The sequence below is a fragment of the Macrotis lagotis genome, chromosome 1, assembly GCF_037893015.1.
Source record: "Macrotis lagotis isolate mMagLag1 chromosome 1, bilby.v1.9.chrom.fasta, whole genome shotgun sequence".
Lineage (NCBI taxonomy): Eukaryota > Metazoa > Chordata > Mammalia > Peramelemorphia > Peramelidae > Macrotis > Macrotis lagotis.
Genome location: NC_133658.1, coordinates 473,490,068 through 473,510,834, shown reverse-complemented (window position 1 = coordinate 473,510,834; position 20,767 = coordinate 473,490,068). Strand labels below are relative to the sequence as shown.

The following is a 20,767-nucleotide window of genomic DNA, read 5'->3' as shown; positions in this document are numbered from 1 at the left end:
TGTTGCAATAAAACATGAGAGTGAGACTTTAATATAAGAAATTTCGTGACACTAAATAGAAAGAGGGAATATTCTATCTGTAATAAGTGATTGTCCAGTGAATTTTTGGTAAACCATCTCATACAGCCATAAAGCTATCCTAATTTTCTTTTCCTTCTTAGAGGGTATGAATTGTAACTGAAGTCCTTTCTGATTCCCCAGGTTCATAACATACCTAGAAAGTGAGTTATCTGATCTCCCAATCTACCCTAACCCTTTCCTTTTCTGAACAGTCCCAAGTAAATTTATTTTACAGGATCCTCTCTAATCAGTTACAAGATCTGATTGAATTGATATATTTAAATATCTTACCTGTGGAAATCTTTGTCCAAGTAACAAATGGTTTGGGCTCTCCAGCTGCATCACATGGGAGGACAACATCTGTTTCAGCAATGATGGATAAGGTGTGAGGGGACTTGGTAATGATATGAGGCTTCTTTCCAAGTGCCCAGAAACTAGGAGCAGGAGGGCCTCCACTGAATGTGATTTTAGAATTACTATGATGGACATTTCTATAGGAATGAATGGTAGATGCTGTATGAGGAATGGTTCTCTGAGTAGGAAACACCAGAGGGGTATTTTTAAAATTGATCAAAGGAGGTGATCTAGTACTAAGACTGTGAAATATTGAAGGTGCTCCAGGAATACTTAAGGTTTGTGTTGTAATCTGACTGTTTAGGCCTGGTGTTATTTGTTTCTCTCTTGTACTCACTGTGACAGGCAGGCTAGTCACTGGGGGCTTAGGAGTAACTACTTGTGTGAATGTAGGAGTTCTATTAAATAGAAAGGGAAGCCTTCCATTTGCTGTGTAAGGGATTCTAGGACTTGGCATCTTTGTAGCCGATCCTTTTTGTTCAGGGATGTAATTATTTCCAAACATTTTGGGGGTGCCGTTAAACTGGTTGGTCCTTGAATGACCAGATCTACTAGGAATAATTGAATTGGGCCTTGACAATGGGACAGTCATTGTAGTTGTTGCTACTGTGGTCATTTCAGGGAGTCTTTTCTCTGGACTATTCTGTGAAGGGTATGATGAGATATCAGGTTTATTAGTAAAGTAAAGAGGATGCTGGAAAGTTGCAAAATGTCTAGATGAGCCTTGTGTTGTTACTTGTGGTGGCCTTACAGTTACTCTTGGCTCATGCTTTTCAGGCATTATGGCAGGTCTTTGTAGGAAGACAGGCATCTTCCCTGGATGGTAGGGAGGATCTGAACCCTGAAGTAAACGGTTATTGGAACTACTACCCTGTATTTCCTTGAATTGTTTGGAAGGTAAATTAATTCTATTTTGGTTAAAATTGGGAGTAGAAAATTCATTAGGACTGAAAATTAACTTTGTTTTCTGATCATCTGTTTCAGTTGTTTTACTTTCTGGGCCCCCTACATGATTAAAGATGATGTTTTCTTTGGACTCCATTTGTATTTGCGTGGATGTACTAGACATGCTTGAAAAAAGTAAAGATGGCATTGTGGTAGATTCTGCAAAAGGTATCAAGGCAATTGGAGATGGCATCTGCTCCAATGGAGATGGAGATACTGGAATTATGGATGTTATCTCCTTAGATGGTTTAGAAGTGACAACATGATTGACTAATTTTATTATGGAATGTGTAACAGCTGATGCCTTCTTAGGATCTTGTCCAATAGGACTTTCTTGGGCAGTGATTTCTGTTTGACCTGAAGGATATTCTTTTTTTCTATTTGAGGGAACAGAGGACGTATATTTTTCTTTCTGCTGAGATGGGTCAGGAACTTCAGTTAGTGTTGTAAATTTGGAAAGAAAATCTGATCTCTGTGTTTCTTTGAAAACTGATGCATCTTTACTGTTTTCTTGAGAGCTAGTTACAGGAACACCTTGCTGCAATATTGAACCAAGTGTGGTGTTCTGAACTATCCTTTTAGGCATCCAGTTTGATGTACTAGGAGTCTGCAAACCAAGGAATTCTTTTTGAAATTTTGTAACCTCTGAGTGAACTGAGTCAGAGGATGACACAACACCAGGCAATGATTCACTGGGGGTCACAGTTCTGGTTTCATAGCCATTGCTATCTGTTACTTCAGAGGGTGACACAACACCAGGCAATAATTCACTGGGGGTCACAGTTCTGGTTTCATAGCCATTGCTATCTGTGACTTCAGAAGGTGACACAACACGAGGCAATAATTCACTGGAGGTCACAGTTCTGATTTCATAGCCATTGCTCTCTGTGGCTCGATAATCAGTTTCAATTTCTTCATTGTCTGAATGCACATCAAACAAATTCTTATGCATGTGTGAAGTTATTTCTTGCACTTGATGGGGGGATAAATGTATTTCTGTAGTAGAGGGAGTTGTAGTCATATATTCTTTTGGTCTTTTCTTGTGTGAGACCTTGGTTGTCAAAGGAGCAGTAGTAAGGTCTATGGTTTGCATAGTGTCTGTCATAGATGTAATGAGTTTACTTGTAAGAAAAATGCTTGTTTCTGTTTCAATATCAACAGAGGCTACTGTGGTAGTTGTTGCCTGATTTAACTTTGGTCTCTTTGTAAATTTTCTACGTGATACTCCTTTCGTAACTGTCTCTTCATATTTCTTCCTTTCTAACTGTTTTGAAATAGTAGTTTTATTTTCAACCCAAGGAATAGAAACAAGTGAACTATCTACTTTGTTTTCAATCTTTGGTTCAGTCACAAGAATTCTTGGACTAAATGATGTCTCTGCAAGAGCAAAAACAGTTGGCAGAATTGGCTTTTTCCGATGAAGTTTGTGAGGTCTTAATCTTTTTCTCCCATTAGGCCTTCTCCGGGGATGTTGTGTTATCAATGAACTAGACAGAGGGTACTTTGTATGGACAGTTGTAATGGCTGGTGTTGTGATAATCTTTTCATCAGTAGTCATAGATGTCATCTGCTCAGGCTCCAAAAGGGGAACAGCAGTACTTACTGCATTATATGGAAATTCAGATACTGTGGCAGATACAACATCTTCTCTGGCGCTCTCAGAAATTCTGTTGCTCATTGATACTTGTTCCACTTTTCCCCACTCTTGAGTTGTCTCATATTCTTTATCAGTATCCTGGTGAACTGAGGAGTTGTCATGAATGTCTGGCCTATTGCTAATTCTTTGAGCTTTCTTGATTTTTACCTGTGGATATTTATGTGTTGGGATATTGTGGTCCCCAGAGAGTAGGTCTTCAAATGGCAAAGTTGAAGGATCTAAACCATTTGATTCAATACTAGGGCGATCAACCTCATCCACTCCAGCTGAGTGTATTGGAATGAATTGAATGGATGGTGGGTCTTCACCATCGCCATTGTTGAGTTGTGAATCTGTTTTTAAGTCTGGGTAAATGTATGTCATGGTCTCAGACTCTGCCAAGATAATGGTATCCAATGGCAGCTCACCCTGATTTGATACAGGACCTGTTGTGGAATCAATATTATCTGCTGTAGACCAACTTTCTGCTATTTCCTCATTGGTTGGATCCTCAGGAAAAGCATTCTGAAGTGGTGAAGAATAAGTTGACTTAGAGGGTAAATAGATTGTTGTTGTGGGTTCAGTCCACGCAGAGGGATTTTCTGAAACATGTGGAGACTTAGGAGTTTCCAGAGTCCCATAAGCTTTTGACTCTTCCACTTGGGTGTGTGTTACTTTTGCTTCAGGAAGAAGTATTCTGGACTCAGTCTGGTCAGTAATTGCTGAAGTAATTGTTACTGAAACAAGTTCATCTTCACCAAAAAGAGATTCAGATGCTGAGGACTCTTCCATATTGGGTCCTATCTGCACAGCATGTTTCAAGGGAGGGCTGTTAATTGGAGGTGGAAGTGTAACTTTCTGTCTTATTGATGGAATTGCTGTTGTTTTAAAGATAGAATCAGTATGAGGTACTGCTGTACTCTTGGAAAGATTCTTTCTACGTACCTTAGCCAAAATGTCTGCCCAGTGCTGTGGATTAATCTGTTTGTTTGCCATGTTTATTCTCCTTCGGGATTCAAACACTCTTCGACCTTCTGCAACAGTACTCTCTGGGTCTCTTTCTAACTCCTTCCAATGTTTCATTTTCCTCCTGCCTTTTTTATTTTTTTTATTCTGTGTCCTGGAGACAGAATCATTCCTTGATTTACTAGATACTTCTTGGTCTTTTGGAATAAGGATTCTCCTGACAGAATGATCTGTTTCTTCTATGCCTGAGCCCCCTTCATCCTCTATCACATTATCTCTTATTTTGGAAACAATCTTAGAACCTGGGCGCTTTCTTAGTTGGCCTCTTTTTGATGATTTGTTTGCTCCTTTCTTATTCACCATCACCTTAACAATAAAATGGTCCACTCCTTGTTGATTGACAGCTATACATTTGTAATAGCCACTGTCATTGTTTTGACCATTAGGGATGAATAAAGTTCCATTTTCTAACATATAAGCATGTGTTGAGTTAGACAATCCATTTAATATCTGTTTATTTGGTAGAAGCCAACTAAGCTCAGCATCAGGTATTGCTGTGGCATTACAGGGCAACATGACTGATTCCTTGGGATTTTTTTCAATTATTACCATGTGTCTTTTGGTTGGCTGAATGACAGGAGGTTGGACAGAAATTCTGTATATCATTCTGTCCATCTCATCCCTCACTTGAGCAATACATTGGTATAAACCTGAGTCAGAACGACCTACAGATTTTATAATGAGCTGACCACTGCTAAGGACAGAAAATCTACTGTCTTGATCATTAAATGGAGCCTTCAACATGGAACCATCAGGAAGCACCCATAGGAAATTTGGACTTTCTGAGGCTTTCACATTGCAGCTCAAGTGGCAGACAGACCCTTCAACTACAGTTTGAGCTGTTTTCACTTTTTCACCTTGCTCAATCATTACCCAGGTTTTACTCCTCTCCTGCCTTAAGTCTTTGATTGGGATTATTTGTGAAAACTGTGTATATAATGATAGCAGTACTTTTTTGGCAGTACTCTGGCGCCGATTCAGCTGAATATCTACAGATGGTTGCATCACCCATGATGGTTCAGCAAGAATATGGGCTTTCACCCCTGTGTAGTAGAGGGCATCATCATTTGTATCTTGTCTGTATTGGTAACTGACTTTAGGGTCTTTGCTAAGCATGATTTCTCGTTGTAATGTTACTGGAACTTCACTATAATAAGCTATCAATTTCCATAGTTTCTCATAATTTTCTCGATTCATTGGGCATTGTAATTCCAAGGCAATGGTAGCATTAATATCAATTTCCTGGGGATCACTTTGGTTTAGTTGAATTTTTAAAACATCTGTGGGTTTCTTGATTTCACAAGCTAAGTTCACCATATTTCCATGTTCATCAGTCATATTTAAAGTAATGTTCCAAGGAGAGAACTGAATTTCTTCCAGAGAGAGAGAGCTGTCCTCCTCTTCCTCCTCCTCCTCTTCCTCACCCTCCTCTTCATGGCTGCTACTACTGATGTTCTGTTTGAAAGGAGATTGTATGACAGGTTTAGTACAAACAATGTCTTTCAAATTGTGAATCTCCTGCTTATTCAGATGCTTGGGGCTGGAACACGTAGAACACAGCTGACCACCTTCATATGCTTTGTCCTTTTTACATTTCAAAATCCCTGAAATAAAACAGGTAAATCAATTTAATGATCACAATAATAACCAATTTAATACACTAAAGAATGTATAATCACATAGCCAGTCCAATAAAAATAATAATTCACATTTAAATATTAATTTGTAATATATTTCTGCATTACAACCTTGTGGGTTAGGTAATACAAATTATCATATCTCTATTTTATAGGCTGTGGAAAATGAATCACCTATGAAAATATGACTACTAAGTATCTATAGTGGGATTCAGAACAATGATCTCCAAATTTCAAATTCAACTTACTATTCACTATGCCACAATGCCTCTAACTTTTAGTATTAGAATTATCTTCATTTTGGTGATTATATATAATTTAAAATAAATGTGTGATATATTGGAAATTGCTACCTAGGGCATGCAAAAGAATTAAATAAATTGAGAAGGCATAAATGGAAACTCACATGGATGAGATCATGGTTCCAATGGAAGATTAAAAAATGGAGTAAGAACTGGACCAAGGAAAAAGACTAGGCTACATAGCATTGACTAGATAATATATAAAGCCATGTCTATCTTTAAAATCCCGTGATTTCCTTAAAATTTCCAATTTGGAAAGGCTATTTGTTGAAAAGTAAAACAAATAAGTGAAAAACATAGATAATCCAAAACAAAATTGTGTTAGTATTTCAATCTCTGATTCCATTTATCCTGAAACAGAAGTTACAATATTTATGACAGACATTTTCTTTTCACTTTATAAATAGATGCTAAGGAACAATGAAGAGTCTAAAAGAGAAGTTGCCCAGGTGACAAGGTAGAGACTTGAAGCTATTGCATAAACCTCAAGTGAAATGATTAATTCTGCTGAATTGTGGTTAAAGAATATATATTTTGAGGATTCAGTTACAATTGAAATACTTAATGGGACAGTTACGCAATTACAATTGGTCTTATAGACCAATAATTATTGTCAATTAATTTTAGCAAGCATTTATTAAATGCTTAATTTATGCAAGGCACTATAATAGGCACTGTGGGAAAAAAGTCAAAAATAAAATACTCCTGTTTTCAGCAAGTCAACACAATTAGTATGAATCAATATTTTGCACTTGGATGGAAAAATTGTAATATACAAAAGCACAATATATTTGTATCACATGATGGTGGCCATATTAGAGGTCACTACTTATTCAAACCAGTATGATAAATGTAAGAAACAGGGCATAATAATTACATTAGATGTTGAGGAGGGGCAGACAAATTCATTGGTCATTTGGACAATTTAAACCATGAGCCTTCTTTACTCAGGAAGATGGAAATTTTAAGGAAAAAGTTATCTAACCAAACTAGATAATTTTGATTACATTAAATTAATAAGCTTTTGCACAGAGAAAATCACTGTAACCAAGATCAAAAGAAACATAGTAAATTGGGAAACAATTTTTATGACCAGTGTTTCTGACAAAGGACTCTGCTAAAATATACAGAGAACTGAGTCAAATTTAAAAAAAAAAAGACAAGCCATGCCCAATAGATAAATGATCAAAAGATATGCAAAGGCATTTACAGATGAGGAAATCAAAGCAATCCATAGTTACATGAAAAATTACTCTAAATCACTAATTATTAGAGAAAAACAAATTAAAACATTTCTGATGTACCACCTCACACCTCTCAGACTGGCCAAAATGACCAGAAAGGACAATCATCAATATTAGAAGAGATGTGGGAAAATCTGGGACACTAATACATTGTTGGTGGAATTATAAACTCATTCAAACTTTCTAGAGAGCAATTTGGAATTATGCCCACATGGCAATAAAAATGTGCATACCCTTTGATCCAGCATTACAACTACTGGGTTTATACCCTGAAAAGATTATGAAAAAGAGTAAAAACATCACCTGTACAAAAATGCTCATAGCAGCTCTGTTTGTGGTGGCAAAGAAATGGAAACTGAGGGAATGTCTATCAATTGGGAAATGGCTTAACAAACTGTGGTATGTGATCAAACACTATTGTTCTATTAGAACCTAGGATGGATGGGAATTCAGGGAAGTCTGAAAGGATTTGCATGAAGTGATGTTGAACGAGATGGGCAGAACCAGAAGAACACTGTACAACCTAACAGCAACATGGGAATGATGATCAACCTTAATGGACTTGCTCATACCAACAGGGTAATAATCAGGCACATTTTGGAGTATTTGTGATGGAGAATGCCATCTGTATCCTGAGAAAGAATTGTGTAGTTTGAACAAAGACCAAGGACTACTACCTGTAATTTAAAAAAAAAAGTTGCCTTATTATGTAATTCTGTTATATTTCATACTATATGTTTCTTCCTTAAGGATATTATTTCTCTCTCTCATCACATTCAACTTGGATCAATGCATACAATGGGAATGATGTAAAGACTAGCAAACTGCCTTCTGTGAGGGGTGGGGAGAGAGAAGCAAGATTGGGGGAATAATTGTAAAACTCAAAATAAATAAAACCTTTCTAAATTTTTTTTAAAAAAAGATACCTTTAACAAAAAAAGTTAGGGCAACTGACTCTGGGTTCCTTACTAGTTAATCATTTGTGATTCTAAGATCAGCCAATTATGCCCTCAATTTCTGTAGAGAAATAAGTACATGCTGGTATATGAGATCGTGATCTGACAGAGTCATTAAAATAATGTTAAAGTTCAAAGGAGACACTTTCAGTTTGAAATATGCCTCATCTAATTTATTTTTCTTATTTTATGTATTTTATCTTAAATAAAAAGGAAAAAAGATAATTCTGTTGCTATGGTAAATGTGAAATTCAATCATAATTTTAGATGATAATGACTTAACCCACCCAGATTAAGAATTGAGGTGTTCTCCCTTGACTTTTCCAGATTCTACCTGTTCAAGTTGTCTTGCCTCTATTAGATTTTGAGGTCCATGAAGTCTGTGCCAATTTCATCTTTGTAGTTCCATGTAAGTAGTAAATACTTAAAAGTGTTTGCTGATTTTAATTGGCTTGGATGCCACAGAGCAACATGGTATATAGATGATGAAGTGTTGGGCTTGAAATCAGGAAAACCTGGGTCTGAATTCAGTTTTAGCCACCCTAGTAGTTGTTGAATCCAGGACAAATAATTTCACCTCTCAGCCTGAGCTTCCTAATCTGTAAAATGGGGATAATAATAACTGGAATACTTACCTCACAGAGTTGTTGAGATCAAATGAGGTACTGTATTTAAATTACTTTTAAAATCTTAAATCACTAACTATTATTATTATTATTTCCCTTTAGACATTTACAATAATCCAAATCCAAACTCTGATCCCTTAAGATCAGTGTGAAGATCCTTATTGTATTAGAATTAATTATATATTACCACTCTCATTCCATAAATGACATCGCAAATGTTTTTCAGGTACATTCATCATCTGACATAAATACAAAATTGGACTAATTGCACTTCAGTGATTTCTATACTTAGAGAAATTCTTCAATTTTGTCACTCTTTTAAGAGAAAGTAATCTTGAATCTTTCCTGGAAAAGAAAGTGTTTTTAAACAGAAAACCATGAAGATTGTCATCTCTCACCTCATACCTGTGCTGTCATAGCTTCAAAGATATGTATTTTCCCCACCTTTGCAAAGTTTTCTTCAACTTTTCTTTAACTTTCTTTTACTTCCATGCTACTTTCCTCCTGTCATAACATTTGTTTTACATTTCTCCCTAACTAAAATCCCATGTAATTCTCTAGAATGTAGGCATTCTTTGATAGGTGTCATTTCCACATTCTTTGAGCTTTTGAGATCACTAATATTTGGCAGTCAAGTATCTAATTAAAATCACAAAACTGAAAAATTAGAAGGCACTTTAGTTAGAACTCTGACTTAGTATAGGACACACATCATTTGTTTTAGAGAGTTACTATTCTGGGAGTCAGTCCATTTGATTTTAGAGGAAACATTAAAAATTCTCATTCAGATTCCCTAAATTCAACTATTTTCCAACCATTGCTCAGGCTCCTTCAAGCAGAATCTTCATTTGTTCCCTATGATACCAGGCCCTCATAAAGTATGTGTTTGCCTCATCTTCTCCAAAACTAGGCCTCTACACCACTTCTGGCAATTTCCACATATAATCCCACACACTTCATTCCAACTTCCCTTTATGTGTTGACTTCCCCATTAGCATGCAAGCTCTTTGAATGAAAAGACTTTGTTGCAAGAATTTATTTGCATTTCCAATGCTTAGCATAACTTAATGAATGCTTCATCTCTCTCATACTGAACAGAATTGTGTCTCCCTTTCAACTTACTCTCCCTCTAACTCTGTCCTCTGGAGCTGTATCTCTCTTATGCTTTTATCATTTAATATTTTACTTCTAAGTTTTGAGATGCCAGAGAAGCTAGTGTGTTCCCATTTATCAGAGGAGTAGACATATAAGTCCCTTCTAAATCTGAAATTCTGAGTTTCAGAGATTCTATAAAGCTGTTAGATTGCTCAATATTATAGCAGTGATGTTTTGATAAAACTTTTTTTTAAAAATCTGTTGTTAATGAAGTGATCTGTTTAATAGTTAAATTTAAAATCTCAATGGTTTGGTTTTATATTTTTTGATGGCAATTCCTCAAAGTTTTGATGATGATGCTTTCCCATCTCTCACTTCTCAGCATTATACTTCCCTCTACTATTTGTCAGATAACATGGTTTTCAGATCATTCATCATCCTGACCCTCCTCTGAATTTAACCTAGTTTATGAATGTCTCACGTAATATGCATTGCCCTAAAGGACAATATTCTAAATTTTCATATAAGCAATCAAATTTTCATTTTGAAAAGATACATATATGTATATGAGTGTATTTGTGTGTGTGTGTGTGTATTGAAGTATGAATGGGTAAACTTGGTTCCATATAAGGTGCTTGAATTTTTTTTGTACATGCCCAGATACTATGATTTGAATATTGTAATATCTTAATAGTAGGCAGGCAGAGTGTTGTCCTATATATAGTAGACACCTAATAAATAACTGCTAATTCTAATAAAATAATAATATGAGGAGTAAGCATTTAATAAATGTTGACGAAATCATATTGAATGTTTACCTTTAGATCTTGCATCCCATTCAAGGAGCCATTTTAACCCACAGTCACAAGACCACGGATTTCCATGAAGGTAAAGATTTTCCAGAAGTGGCATGTTTGAGAACATTCCAACAGGCAGAGTTCTGATGACATTTTCAGATAGGTAAAGGTGTCTTATTGTGGAAAGTTTAAAATAATCCAGAAAGGTAAATGTGGAAAATGTGCTAGGATGAAGCTGATGAAGCAAATTTCCTTCTAAATGGAGTAACCTCAAGGAAGTTAAACCATTAAAGGCTTGTGGATGGATGAATTCAATCTTATTGTGGTCAATATGTAGTCTCATTAAACTTGAAAGCCCCCAGAGGGTTTGTGCTGTTATGACTCTCAACTTATTGTAGCTGAACTTGAAGACCTACAATGACATGAAAGAATATTATTGCTCATGTTTAAATGTCAAAGAAAAGTTTTAAGAAACAAAAACAAAGGATAATGAAATAATTATGTAGTACTTCTTTAAATGTCAAAAAATGGCCATTTTAATGATAATTAGAGAAATATACTTTTTTCATTCCTTGTTAATGAATTACATTGGCTATAATTAATGGTATTCATAAATTACAAGTTTTACCTGAAGAGAGATTAGATCTTTTAAAGCTCCATTAGGTATGCTTGGGATGTCATTGCCATGAATCATGAGCAATTCCAGTTTGGTAAGTCCTGCAAATGAGTTTTCTGATATGGACTGTATGCTATTAAATCTGGAGAATAAAGAAACAATTCATTGTTAGAATGCATACATGAACCATCCACTGTTCTGCTTGCCCAGGTGCAAGTTAACTAGCTAGAAATTTTAAAGTTAAATTGGCTCAGATCCTAAAGAACACCAGTTCACCTTTGTTTCAATGAAATACAGCATCCAAAAGTTAAATGAAGCATTTTTATGAGACTATATTCAGTTGGAAGCTGGTCACTGGAATTTTTACTCTCACATTTAACAATTCAATTAACCAGTCATTGTTCTTTGTTGTTGTTTTATTTAGAAATAAAAAAGAAATAAAATTGAAATAAAAGTTTGATAGTTACTGATCCATATGCTTCCTCATTAAGAGGTAGTAAAGTGTATGAATGAATGTATATGTTTCACTCAAATATGTATGGGAAACTTGACTTGTGTGTATGGAGGTTGAATTTCTTTTGAAGATGTTAGACAGGATAGTTTGAATGCTGTAATAGTTTAGTAGGAGGCAGTCAGTGTATAGCACTGTACATATAGCCATACACATACACCTCAGAAATGGCAGTAATGATTGGCATCTGATCTGGTTCGGAATAAATTGACAAGAGATGCCATCAGAAGTACCATGTTGCTACCTCTCAAGTAGCAGAATACAGTCACCAAAAATAGAGGCAACAGAAGAAGCCTTTGGAAATTTTTCTTCACAATGCTTCACAGAATGAATTGATCAAAGATTATAGCCATTGAAATCTACAAAGGTTCAGAATCTACAAATATATTTACCAGCAATATTTTTATTTTTTAGGCTAGAAAACCCATATCACTGTTTATTCCCACTTCTGAAACTTTTAAGATTTAAACACTAAAGATTCAGTTTTGAAATAAACGGGGACAGAGATTGGGAACAATATGTATGTATGTATGTATGTGTAAATATAAATATATGTATATATATAATACACACACATACACACACACACACACACACACACATATATATATATATATATATATATATATATATATATATATATGTATATATATAGGCAATGCCAAACTACTCTCCCTCAATAGAAGTACTTTAAATCAAGAGACCAAAAAGTTTCTCATTTTACATTATAAAATATTTGATCAAGAAGGGTAAGGGGTGACTGTCTAAATACTGAAACTCCAGGAAAATATGTGCTTATGTTGCATATGTGCATATGTAATGATATCTATCTATCTATCTATCTATCTATATATACAGGGAGAGAGAGAGAATAACTAGATATTAAGTTCCTCAAGACTTTGTTTATGATATTTTCCTGGAAAAAGATGTATTGAGTGCTAGACTATTAATCTTAAAATCAATAGAGGTAAGGCCAGAGTCAAGGATATATATTATTTCTCATTATAACCAACTATAGAATAAGCTAAAATCTTTCAGAACAGGAAATGTAATCTCCAGCAACAATAATATTCTTTGCTATAACATCAAAGACTTCAGAAAACCATCTTAAAACTCAAATTATTACATAATACTATCTTATCAAAAGAAAAACAGATGGCACTATTGTAATATATAAATGGACCAGGTTTTCAAATATTCCTTTCTTAATGATCACAACTTAAATCTGTTCTCTAACAATAGCAGGAATAGAATAATATGAATGTATGTGCATATATTGCACAGCTATAAACATATATATATGTATATATGATAGATATGTGTGCACATATTTCCAAGACTACATAGGCATGCTTCACACATTGACCTTCAATGTCCTGCTTTCACCGAATTCTCTATTCCTATAATGAAATTGTATTGCATTTTCATGAATTTCTTGAAGATAGAATTGGTTCAGTAAGAACTTAATACATATCAATTCAGTATTATATTTATAGAATCATTGAATGTTAGAGATTGGAAGGAATATAAAAATCTTCTAAATTCCCAGTTTTCAGATTAGGCAACTGAAATCTAGTTAGAACATATAGCTAGCCAGTGGTAGAACCAGAAACATAAGATTAAAGACTCAAGTTGAAAGAGATCTTAGTGATCAGAGTTTAACCCCTTCACTTTACAAATGAAAAGAACTGAGACACAGATTAAATGAATTGTCTGAGGCAGGCTTGAACTCAGATTTTTCTGGACATCAAATCTAATGCTTGATCTCCTGACTGTAAGGCTGGTAGGTTGGGAATGAAAATAGTTAGGCAGATAAGTATGGTGGGGATCAGATTAACATATAAAAACTGACAGAAGCAGATGCCCTTATACATAATTCCTAACATGTGGGTTGAAAATATTTATAGAGTATATAAGGGAGAAGTTAACAGGAAAGAATTGCTATTGCTCACAGAAAAAATTAATTATTGATCATTGAGCTCCAAGTTGAATCTGAGTCACTTGAGCATGGAGACAGTGAAACAAGTTTATTCAATGAAGTTGAAGGTCAGGATAACCTATTTTAGTGTCTCCCTTATTCTTATAAGTATGTGTTTCTCTTAATACGAATGTTTTCTGTACCTCTTTTATAGTTTCATTTAACTCAGACACTTTGAGCACAATTTTCTTCAAAGAGTAGATGCTAGATATTATCACAGGTTATTTATTTATGAATCTACAGAAGCAGAGATCATGAATTTCTACCCCTTCTCCATGGGATTATGCTTTAGATTCACAAGTGTCATTAGATTCAAGTATATTCTGCTTATTGGACATCTCTTAATTAGGGAATAGTTTCAGTGGAGGTCTTCACTATTTTTCAATGTACTATTCATAAAGATATATTTCATTCTATTAGATAGAAAAGTAAACAATTGGGACAGGGGATTGGAACTATTTTTTTTAATAAGGGAGATTGTTACAAGGAAATTCCTCTTACCAGTTTGGAAAGGCTACTTTCCTACAATATACAAACCTAGAGATTTCTTAGTCACTAAGAAGTCAAAAGCCTTGCTCAGTACCAAACTATCTATATTAATGAGGTGGGATCTGAGCTTGAGTTATTGCATTTCAAAGGTCTACTCCATGGCTATCATAATCTGCTGCCTCCTAAGATTTATTTATTTATACATAGATTCCTATTATTTGGGGTTTTGGGGGGGGGGTTGTGTTATGTATCTGTTCTACAGTATGGAAAACCAATGAAATGCCCATGCAATCAATGGACTATCAGTGATAGTCATGTAGCTCAGTCAAAGTAGTTAATGGATCTATACCACCAAGAAGACGACTCTCAGTCCCCAAAATATCACCTTCTGAATTATGTTCTTGCATTGGAAATACTATATTATTCATAAACATTGAAGAGTAACCAAATTTGACAACCACAACATCCTGATCTAAAATCTTTGACCACGGGGAGGCTAGGTGGCGCAGTGGATAAAGCACCGGTCCTGGAGTCAGGAGTACCTGGGTTCAAATCTGGTCTCAGTCACTTAATAATTACCTAGCTGTATGGCCTTGGGCAAGCCACTTAACCCCATTTCCCTTGCAAAAACTAAAATCTATGACTACAATTCTGTAACATAATTCACAACTTAAATGAGAGAGGTAGATTATTTCCTAACACACTTTTCTTTGGACTGCTTTATTTTTGCTAAGGTAAATAAACTGAAGTAGGTTGAATATAGCATTGTAGAATAGAAAAATAGCACACTGGATATGAAATCAGAGGAGGTGGGTTCATATGTTGGTTCTGCCAATAACTAACTACCTTTGCCATCTTGAACAAATCACTTAGCCACTCCAAGCCTAGATTTCTTATCTCTAGAGTGAAGAAATCAATTCAATAGCCTACAAATTCTGCTCCAGATCTAAAATCCATGATTATTTTAACAGGATAATAAGGTTATGGATTAGTTTCTTTTTATATAATATCATGGGTATCTATGATTTTTCTTTAGAACCAAGGTCTTTCTATGGGCAATTAGAAAAAGTATGATGAAAGAAGGTATATAGGTGATAAATAAACATATGGAAACAGAAAGAATGGCAAATTTAGGAGCAAAAGGCAAGGAGATCCTAGGAAGGCAATATGAAGTGGTTAACATAGGGCTGAAACAATTATCAGAATATCTGAGTTCACCATACACTAGCTATCTGATCCACAGCAAGTCAATTAAGATAGTTTGTTGTTGCTGTTATTGCTGTCCAGTTGTTTCAGGAGTGTCTGACTATTTGTGACCCCATTTGGAATTTTCTTGGGGAAAATACTGGAATGGTTTGCAATTTCCTTCTCCAATTCATTTTTCACAAATTAAGAAACTGAAGAAAACAAGGTTAATTGACTTGCCCAGAGTTACAAATCTACTGTCTTCTGAGAGCAGATTTGACCTCATTTGGCCTCATTTGACCTAACTGCAGGACCCATACTATATCCATGGAGCCATGTAGGTATGTTTATTATTCTTATCTGTAAAGACATAGTGCTAGAATGAATGCTTTCCAGATCCCTTCTGCTTCAAACAATTTAAGATCCTGTAAGGTGGTATATGGAAAAATTATAATAGCTTAATAAGTAGTTTTAGAAATATCAAGAAACATGAAAAAAAGTACTTGTGTCCATTTAATGTGTCCATTAAACTCTTCCCTTTTTCTTTCTGATAGATTAAACCATTCTTGAAAATATAAACTTCAGAAAAGCAGTAAGTATATCTGAGGTCTTATGTATAATTATATAAGCATAAGTTATTTGTGAGTTAAAATAAAAATGATTTTTTTCTTTTTATCTTGGGGGAAGGGGAGGGAGAGACTAGATCTTTGATTTCATTCATATAAGAACTCCCAGTGTTAAACTCTCTCTACTGATTTGGACTGGCTTCTGTTCTGTCAGAGTAGCCTAGGAGAACTGAGATTAGCTGACTTTGCCCAAGATTACATAAGTAGCAGGTATCAGAGGCAGGAATTAAATGCACATTTTCATGATTCCAAGACCATGTCTGCCTCTTAGATGATCATTTAAATAGATTTTATTGATAAACTATTCTTATTACTACATCTGCTCATTATTAATTGAATATGTGGTACTTAGTTCTTGCTACACAATTTAACAAGTTATGTTTTTTTAAAGTAACAAAAGCATGCTTAAATACTTCTTAACTATTTATTCATTTCTGTAGGTTTCATGTTCATTTATCATATTACAAAACACTATGATATACTTGAAAAAGACTTGGGTATAATAATTATAGGAAGTGACAACTAAGAATAACTATATATTTGGTGAGTAAATTATGGGGTAGCTAAGTGGCACAGTGGATAGTGCACTGGACCTGAAATGGACATGAAAAACTCATCTCTCTGAGTTCAAATATGACCTCAGACACTACCTGGTATGATGCTGGTCAAGTTCCTTAACGTTATTTGCCTCAGTTTTCTCATCTATAAAATGAGTTAGAAAAATAAATGGAAAACCACTCCAATATTTTTGTCAAGAAAACCCCAAATAAGTCCACAAAGGACATGACTGAACAACAATATGAGTAACTTGCTTAATTTCTTCAAGCCTTCATTCATATCTAAAATAAAATTACCCCTCTCTTTATCAGACATAAATTAGATGTAAAGCAATACATGTTTTCTTATTATAGTAACAGAGATACCAAGGAAAGAAAAAATTGTCATAACTTGCTACTTGAAAGTCAAATTTCTCTGTGGGTCTATTAGCCATGCATCTCTTTACAAAACTAGGATGTTATTGTATCAAAAGATAGAAGGTATTTTAGAAATCATCTTAGGTCCTCATTTTACAAGAAATGAAAGTGATGGTCATTAGATGTGACCCATGTTAGCAGACACATCAGCAGAGATAGTACTCAAACTTGTGTGTTTTGATAATAAAATCCTCTTTCCATTACTAGATGCTGCCTCTCTAGTATTAGTCCTGTGGAGAAGGAATTAATGGCAAAAGGGAAATATTTTTTCCAGAACACACTATATTTTAAAGAGACCATGTTAGAAAGAAAGCATCCAGTAATGCAGTAGAGAATGCTATACTGGAGTATAGAATGTACTTTTAGTATAAATCAAAAGTATATTGTTTTCCAGAAATATTTAGGGTCAATTCCTGTGATAGTCCCCTCCTTTTTCTACTTTCTTCTGTTTCCATATAAACCTGTTTTGAAGTACCTAATTAAACAATAATTTTCTTTAAAAAATCCACATTCTGGCCCCTTACTGGAGAGGAACATGGATTTCAATAGGCAACACAGAACTTATTAATAAATATAGTGGCTCAATGTGGGAGTGAGTTCATTTGTCCTGACCTGGATGACAATGGTTAAGAGGACTGGATTCATAGTAATGGGATCAGGGTTCAAGATTACATGCTGTCAATGACAAGATGTGAAATCTGGGGTAAGTCACCTTGCCCCCTTTGAGTGGTAGTTTATATTTATGTAAAGTCAGAGAGTTGGATCAGACAATCTCTAAGATCTCTTTTAAATTTTAATCTGGGATCCCATTGAACATACAGGAATGGGGCATGTAAAGAATAAACTTAAATCACTCCTATATAATTTTCCAGAAACTACTTTCAAGAGGAACCAGAAATCTGAAGAATGCTCTAGATTAAAATGATAGATTGGAAGATGTGCTGAAATTCTGAAAAAATAAAAATAGCCTAGAAAGCAACCTGCAAATAATGGCAAGGGATAGGTTTTCTTTCAGCTGTTATAAAAAACGATATTTTTTAGGACTGACAAGACATTGTTGTCTATATAAGAAATCAAAGTTTCAAATGCATAATTTATTATTCATGGAGCTCTTAACAAATTCTAGAAAGATGTAAAAAGAAAATTTGATGAAACCACTTATGAAAAAAAATCCAGACAGACAATAATTTCTATTTTTTTCTTTTTATATTTGGAAAGTAATTTATGGAAAATCCTTCCAGGTTAGTTTTTGCAGAAACAGGAGATCTCTCATTATATACTGATTGGATCTGTTATATTTAGCTATTCAGTCATGTGACCTTTCTCCAGTATCCTGCCAACAATTTCAGCTTCCTTTTGAATGCTTTAAAACCTTTCTAAAGTACTAAAAAGACAATTCAGATTTTAAGTTTTGTATGCACTGTACATCTATCTCTCCTTTCTTCTATGTCACTTTGTATGATACCATATTTATTGGAGTATTTCTTCCCTCACGATAGCATTATACTATTTAAACACAGTTAAAGTGAAACAGAAATTATATTAATCCATTTTATAAGATTATACAGCTAGTATCAATTCAATTTGTAGCAATTAACTTTTTGAATTAAGTGTCCACATTGCTGTAATGTTGACAAATAGGATTTTTTAAAAAAAAAGTTGTCATTTATTTAAAAAAAAGCAAAAGATAAAAACCCAAGCAGGTGTGGTCTTCCATTTTGTTGTCTTTGTTGCTTTGTGTAGAAAAGCCATCAGCGTATCATAATATATTTTCCATATTCAACACTATTTTTAACTGTTCCTCCTTCCCATATCTAAATATTCATCTCTGTCACTGAATAAAAGTAAGCTTTGCTTTCTATTGGATAGGAGATTAAAGTTTGTCACTAAGAAATATATGGATAACTTGTGTTTGTAATAGACTGAAGCCTTTACTTCCTGACCTTCAGAGGGATAGTTGTGAGAAAACAGTTTCATAAATTTAAAGTGTTACAAAGGATGCCCACTAGAACTATTGATTTGCCAAGATTTTTTAGCTTATCCAAAGAACAACTAATATTCCATTAAAAACATCATATCTAATACTCCTTTTATTATTTGACAAGATTCAAACCATGTATTTGCTTACTTGCTCTCAACTAAGTAGGGAGAAGAAAATCATATAATTCTGTCTTTTAATCATTGTTCACAAAATAAATGCTTAGTTGTGTCCTTTGAATGGACATTCATCTATGCTTATTAGTTATATACCCAGCAAGGTACATAGATGGAATAATCCCTAAAGATGAAGGACAGAGAAGCAGAGCATGTATAGATGAGAGGCAAAGGAAAGTAACAAAGAATCTATATTTCCTTTACACTCATGTAAACCAAAATATGAATTTCATGTTCCAGAATGGAGATTAAACAAGTTTTATCTCCTCTGCAGAAAAAAAAATAAACATGAATGAATGTTAGATACATAGAAATGGAAAGTCTTAACTTCCCATTTTAATCTCTCAGACTATGTTATTACCATCCCTGTCTGATTTTCAAGTGACTCAAAACATGAGGGTTCCTATACCACTATTATTATCTCAGATGTGAGTTTTTCTTATTACCTTAATTTTCTTTAGTTGTCTGATTCTATTGCTTCACATTTAACTACTTTTTAACATTGCATATTTAAATTTTACTCACATAGGTATAGAAATTATTGCATCCTTTTTAAAAACAATTGCTGCACTTCAAGAAAATAATCCAAAGAGGAAGCTTTTCAGGCATTTATTTTCCTATTTTCTAAAATTTCTAAATTATTCATCACTTTTCCATAGTTAAAAATGATCATAAAATCTATATTGAAAAGACAATTCATAAGGAAAAGGAATAAACCTAAAATCATAGCATCAAAATTCAAGAAAATAAAAAATAAGATAATCCAATTTGGTATAATAAATAGAAATACCCTTAAAATGGGATTTGTTTTCAAATAGTTAAGATTTAATACCAAATTTTTATGTTAATACCAAACATTTATATGATACAATCATGGTATTACACTCATTATTTTAACTCTGCTAAAATATTTCAATAGTTTACTGGTTTCCTTTCATATTTAAAGAAATGGACATAATCTACATTAATTCATCTGAATCATTAAGAAATGACCAAATCTCTGTAATTAATAATGACAATAAAACTTCTTACCAAATTGAAGTTGGTAAGACATAACATGTTTCATATGAAACATAATTATGATTTTTTTTGAAAGGTCAACATTGAGCATTAAAAACTTCCCTCTCTTACCCATGCCTATTTAATCATTTAGAGGTTATTAAGAAGACACACACACACACACACACACACACACACACACACACACACACAGACACACACACATTTTTTAAGTACTTAGAAAGCTGTGGTACAAACCCCAAATTGATTCTTTCCACATGTTTAGAAATCCTTGATGGCACTGAAGCTAAAGATCGAAATGTGCAGTGAACTTCTGTAGGAACATAGCATGCACATGGGTGAGGGCATGCAAGTGAATCCTGAGGATGTCCCCAAAACAGGATCAGCACCACGGATAGTGCCTCCAAAGTTGCCTTCTGCATCTTGTCAAACTTCGTTATTTTTGGTACCTGTTTCATAATAATAATGATGATGATGGTGATGGTGATATAATAACAATAATGATAATAATAAAATAATCTTTTAGTTTCAATGTG

At 34.2% G+C, this 20,767-nt stretch overlaps 1 protein-coding gene across 1 annotated transcript in view; it reads right to left on the bottom strand.

Annotated features, from left to right (window-relative positions):
• The window catches only part of MXRA5 (matrix remodeling associated 5), a 42,820-nt gene that overhangs the window by 18,630 nt on the left and 3,423 nt on the right, over positions 1 to 20,767 (bottom strand). Inside the window, exons 2-5 of the mRNA XM_074213619.1 lie at positions 20,469 to 20,680; positions 11,307 to 11,436; positions 10,700 to 11,090; positions 352 to 5,625 (exon numbers count right to left, since the gene is read on the bottom strand). Coding sequence (XP_074069720.1) covers positions 352 to 5,625; positions 10,700 to 11,090; positions 11,307 to 11,436; positions 20,469 to 20,653 — 5,980 coding nt within the window. The 5' untranslated portion in view covers positions 20,654 to 20,680. The remainder of the gene's footprint in view (positions 1 to 351; positions 5,626 to 10,699; positions 11,091 to 11,306; positions 11,437 to 20,468; positions 20,681 to 20,767) is intronic.